The following is a 6000-nucleotide window of genomic DNA, read 5'->3' as shown; positions in this document are numbered from 1 at the left end:
ATCCATCCATCCATCCATCCACCCATCGATCCATCCATCCATCCATCCATCAATCCAACCACCCACCCATCCACCCATCCACTCATCCATCCATCCATCCATCCATCCACCCACCTATCTACTTGGGCTCTGGCTTGAAGTCAGATCTCACTGAACTATACCCGGAGCCCCGGGTTTATTTTCAAAAGATGCCTTGATAAGAAAATAATCTTGCTGTTTGTTGTTGCTCGTATCTTTAGTCGGAGCACTTGGGAGGCAGAAGCAGGTGAATCTCTGTTTGAGGCCAGCATGGTTTATAATGAGAATTACTTTTATTTTTTAAGATTTGTTTGTTTCATGTATATTAGTATGCTGTCTTTATGTACATAGAGGGCATCGGGTCTCATTACAGATGGTTGTAAGCCACCTTGTAGTAGCTGGGAATTGAACTCAGGGCCTCTGGAAGAGCAGTCAGTACTCTTAACCACTGAGCCATCTCTCCATACTTGAGAGTTATTTTTAAAGAATGATTTTATGTGAACAGTTTGAAAGGGGCTAGAGAGATGGCTCAGCAACTAGGAGTACGCACGGCTCCTGCAGGATATCTGTATGTATGCATATATAGCACATATTCACACAGTCACAGACATAGAAATAAAATGAATCTTTAAAAACCCCAAACCTCCACTAATTCTTTCTCACAAATAAAACTGACTCAGGTTTTTCGACTTACCTGAATAATAAAATCTCCATCAAGTTAACTTAAATATGACAACTTAATACCTTATTCTGAAGCACTTTTTTTAAAAACTGTCATTAAAATTTCCTTAGTTAGATGTATTAATTAGTCCTAGGAATTCTATGCTCATATAAAATGATTCATGAAGCTAAGCCATCCATTAATCCTATGCAATTGTATAGTCAGTGGTCTAATGGGTAAGGTACTAAATCCCACTGCTGAATTAGTAAGAAAAGGTAAAATAAAATAATGATCTAAAGTAATATATATTGCAACCAGATGTGGTGGCACAAGCCTGTGGTCCCAGCACCAGGAGGCAAATGCAGGATTGACTGACAGAACTCGGAAGCCAGCCTGGTCTAAGCTATCCACTTCAGGCTAGCCAGAGAAGAGTCGAGACCTGGTCTCAAGAAAAACAAACAAACAACCCTCAAAGGTTTGTTTTTTTTTCCAGAAAGTATTAAAAAGAAAAAAAAATCAGAAGGCTTCACCATTTTAAAATGAAACAAGGAAACAAAAGGGCATAAACCCTAAAATCCTTACCAGCTTTTCTGCTTCTGTGTTCATCTCCCTTAATTTCTTAATATGCTCTTTTTTAATCATCAGAATTTTTGATAACTTAGTCTGTAGACAGAAAGAGAAATGTGTTAGAAATGTGTAAGTAGAGACATTCAGGTATGTCAAATTTCTAGTTTTCACACAGATGTCCTAATGGTACATTTTAGTGCCTCAATATGGCAAAGCATTTTATTTTATTCATGTGAACAGTAAGCAAAAATACTGTAAACTCAGCACAGAACACACACTCAACTTCAGAGATCCGCCTGCCTCTGCCTCCCAAGTGCTGGGATTAAAGGTGTGCACCACCACCACCCAGCCCTCAATGACGTTTTATATATATGGGTACAGAATTTTATATTAATTGGGTACTAAATAATTACATTAATTGGTGACTGTCCAACACCAAATGGTCAGCCTTAAAAATCACAAACATATAAGTAACATTATATCCATTACTAGGTTGTATTCTTATGTTTGAGAACAACACACATACACACACACACATACACACGCACGCACGCACGCACGCACGCGTGTGCACCCCAGCAATTAAAGAAAAAGAGGCTACAAATTTGAGAGGCGGCAAGAGAGGATTTATGAAAAGACTTGGACAGAGAAAAAGGGAGGAGATAATTTCATTGTATTATAATCTCAGCAAACAAACAATGTGTATGTGTGTATTTTACTTGTTTGTTTTTTTTTTTCAAGACAGATTTCTCTGTATAGCCCTGGCTGTCCTAGAGCTTTCTCTATAGGCCAGACTGGCCTTGACACAGAGATCTATCTGCCTCTGCCTCCAGAGTACCAGGATTAAAGGGATGTGCCATCACTGCTCAGGTCAAAAAAAGAAAAAAAACTTTAAAAAAAAAAAAAAGACCTTGGGCTGGTGAGATGGCTCAGCTGTTAGGAGCACCGACAGCTCTTCCAGAGGTCATGAGTTCAAATCCCAGCAACCACATGGTGGCTCACAACCATCCGTAATGAGAGACCAAAAAAAAAAAAGACCATTTCAGACAAAAATATTATTTTAAAAAAAAAGTTCAAAAAAGAACCCTCAAAAGAATACTAGACTATGATTTTTAAAAATAATTAATTTTTATTTTATGTGCATTGTGATTTGCCTGCATGTATGTCTGTGTGAGGGTGCTAGATCTTGGAGTTACAGACAGTTGTGGGCTGCCATGTGGGTGTGGGGAATTGAACACTGGTCCTCTGGAAGAGCAGTCAGTACTCTTAATTAACCACTGGCTGACCCATCTCTCCAGCATCCTAGACTGTTTAATAGAACTGTGTAACCTCTCAGTTCCTTTCCTGGCAGAGCAAGCGTCTAGCTATGAGTGTGGCTGGCAGTGAGCTCTAAGTGTCCAGCTATGAGCGTGGCTGGCAGTGAGCTCTACACACCCTGCTTAGCTTCCCAGGATTGCTTCTTTTAGCTGGCCTTATTTAATCTAATTTTCAAAGCCAATCGCTCAAACCAAGCATAGTGGCACGTCTTTAATCCTAGCACACAGAGGCAGAGGCAGGCAGATCTCTGTAAACTGCAGGTCAGCTTTAATCCCAGCACACAGAGGCAGAGGCAGAGGCAGACAGATCTCTGTAAACTACAGGTCAGCTTGGCCTACATAGTAAGCTCCAGGACAGCTAGAGCTACATAATGAGACCCTATCTCCAGAAAAACAAACAAACAAACTAACTCATTACATTTCAAAAAGTCACACTATTCAGAAAGACTGTGACATATAATGCGTCTATACTTTTAGACTTAGATTTCTTAGTGTGTAATCCCTAAGTACTTAGTAAGTAAACAGTAATTTCTTATCTTTAAAAAAAAGAGGGGGGGAGAGACAACTCTATTTTGGGTACTATGAATTTGTTGAAAATAACAGAGTCCTGAAAACCCACAGAGTGGTTGAAAGAATAACATGTAAAAATGTCTGACCCACAGGGAGACTCCAACCTTAACAACACTGAAGACACTCAGTTCCAAGCACCGACGCATCTGAGCGAGCAACTTACCACCTGGATAAGGAACTCTACCGGAAAGCCTCCCAACGTGTCCGCATCAGAGCCAGAGATCTTACTTCTCCAAGGCGACTGTCCCAGTAAAGGGTCGTCCTGAGAGCCAGAGAATCATCCAGTCACTGACAGTGAAAGCTCTGCTTAATAATGAAGTTACACTAACAACCAGTAACAAAGAAACTAATTTCAGAATTGGAGAAACCATTTGCTTATTTTAATATCTGCCCATCAGTTCGATATAACATAGGCAGTAGTTGCAATGTGTGCTACATGAGAATGCAGTTTCTATTCACAACAGTCACATTCCTGAGGGCATGTCTATATTACTTACTGTAATTGGTGACTGGAGAGGAGGGGTGTAATGTAACCGTGGAGGGGTCATAAAAAACCGAGAAGGCCGCTGTTTTTGTCCAAAGGCAGCGATTGGCATTGTCTCATGAGGCTCATTACTCTTTGAGAGAAGAGAATAATCCATAAAATTTAAGAGAATTTATAAGCACTGTATATCAACTTAAAATATAGCAGTCCAGATTGCAGTTGTAGTCTTAAATTTTCTTTACTTATTTAGAAGTTTATAAGGCCTTTCACATGCGAGGCAAACACTCATTGAGCTGTATCTCCAGCAGCAATTTATTTATTTATTTAAAAAGAGTGTAAAGACTGGGGATGTAACTCAGCAGTTCAGCAATGCTAACCCTCATTCACATTCATGAATGCCTGCATAATTTGTACATTAAAAAAATCAAGAAAGATGAGTACCTGAGCCTGAGATTGTGCATTAGAATATCAAAAGATCTAAAAGCTAGCCTCCCTGTGACTTATAAACCAACAAAACCACAAACAAACACAACAAAAAAGCCCAGTCCAGAGCTGTGAATAAGTTAATGGATTCTGTGGCAATTTTATCATGCAAAAAGGGGAGGCGTTGGGCTGCTCAGTGGGTACAGGCACCTGCCACCACACCTGAAGACCTGAGTTCAGTTCCTAGGAATCACATGGTAGAAGAAGAAAACTGATTCCCACAGGTTGTACTGTGACCTCCAAACTAGTGATATGATCTGCATGGGCATGTATAACGCACACACACACACACACACACACACACACACACACACACACACACACAATAAAAATTTAATTTATCGTTGGGTGGTACTCAAGTCTGATGCCAGCACTTGGGAGGGAGGCAGGCAGATCTCTGACAGTTCAGGGCTACACAGAGAAACCCTGTCTTGAAACTTCCCCTACCCCCCAAAAGAAGTAATTTTAAAAAGTGAAGGTACTGATTCTACATAAATATGAGAACAAAACAGGAGAAAAATACTGAAAGTCCAAGAGGTTACTTCCTATTTTAACTTTAGGCCTGACTCTAACTAACCAGATGGCTAAGTTCTAAGATGATTTCGTCAGAGCCAATCCTGTTCCAGTAAAGCACTGCGCAGAGAAGCACAAGGGAGGGATCCTAGCTTTTGGAGATCAGACTTAAGTACAGTTCTTCTCCAGGGATCTAGTTTACAGAGTTGGGCAATCCTAAGGATCTCTTCTTTGAATTGAAATCTTCTCTCATAAAAGACAATTTAAAGAAAATACTAAAATAATTAAAAAACATAATATACAAATATACTATAAAACATTTTAATTAAGTTTGATAAAACATTACTCACAAGAACTTCATAGTCAGGAATGGTGTGAGTCCCAAGCCCTGTCCTATCGAAGGTTACTCTGTACGTAGCATTAAGAGTGTCCACAGCATCTATCTGGCCAGTAAACAGACCATCGTGAATGCCACGTAATCGTGCTGAAAATAGAAGCAGGCATTATATTTAGGACATGCAAACACTTGTCAAATAAAACTATCCGGGGCTGGAGAGATGGCTCAGTGGTTAAGAGCATTGACTGCTGTTTTGTAGGTCCTGAGTTCAAATCCCAGCAACCATATGGTGGCTCACAGCCATCTGTAATGGGAGCTGATGCCCTCTTCTGGTGCATCTGAAGACAGCTACAGTGTACTTATATATAATAAATAAATAAACCTTGAAAAAAAAAAAACTATCCTAAGCATATAGTTTAAACCCTAAAAAAATACAGTGTCACTGTCTACTAGTTTTAACATGACTATGTACTTTATTTTAGGTTTAGAGAATAGTTTAAATAAAAACAAAATTGAAATGATGATCCTTAATTTGACAAGTAAATGAAATCATAAAGCTACCAAACAGACTAAATACTGTCATTTAGAGTATAGACTCCTAAAAGACTAGCAAAAAACCTCTGCATATCATACTTTTAAGCAACATATTAGAAGTAGTTTATTTTCAACTTAAATAAGTCTCATGTATATCCCAGGCTACTCAAATCCATAATACAGCTAAGGATAACCTTGAACTTCTGATCCTCCTGACTGCATTTGTATGTCACTATCATTTAACTCCAGTCTGAAGGGACAGCATATGTGAAAATCATAAGAATAGTGGCACTGAAGGCAAATTTCCAGTCAGGTACATTTCCAGCCCTCTTCTATTTTGAGGCAAGGTCCTGCTATGTAGATAGGTCACGCTGCCTTAGCTTCCCATGGAGCTGGGATAATGGGCCTTTACCACTACGCCTGACTGCTTTAGTTCATACGATAGTAAATAGTATTGAATATATACATATTGTTACTCTCTCTCTCTATATATATATATATATACACACATATTGTT

The 6000-nt window shown here is 39.2% G+C and overlaps 1 protein-coding gene across 3 annotated transcripts in view; it reads right to left on the bottom strand.

The window, feature by feature from the left end:
- The window catches only part of Lin9 (lin-9 DREAM MuvB core complex component), a 47241-nt gene that overhangs the window by 15008 nt on the left and 26233 nt on the right, over positions 1-6000 (bottom strand). For all 3 annotated transcript variants that reach the window (XM_031391204.1, XM_031391206.1, XM_031391209.1), the window contains exons 8-11: positions 4963-5096; positions 3630-3749; positions 3296-3394; positions 1262-1342 (exon numbers count right to left, since the gene is read on the bottom strand). In XM_031391204.1, the coding sequence (XP_031247064.1) occupies positions 1262-1342; positions 3296-3394; positions 3630-3749; positions 4963-5096 (434 nt within the window). The remainder of the gene's footprint in view (positions 1-1261; positions 1343-3295; positions 3395-3629; positions 3750-4962; positions 5097-6000) is intronic.

The sequence above is a fragment of the Mastomys coucha genome, unplaced genomic scaffold (assembly GCF_008632895.1).
Source record: "Mastomys coucha isolate ucsf_1 unplaced genomic scaffold, UCSF_Mcou_1 pScaffold1, whole genome shotgun sequence".
NCBI classification, from domain to species: Eukaryota; Metazoa; Chordata; class Mammalia; order Rodentia; family Muridae; genus Mastomys; species Mastomys coucha.
This window is presented reverse-complemented; position numbering and strand designations above follow the sequence as displayed.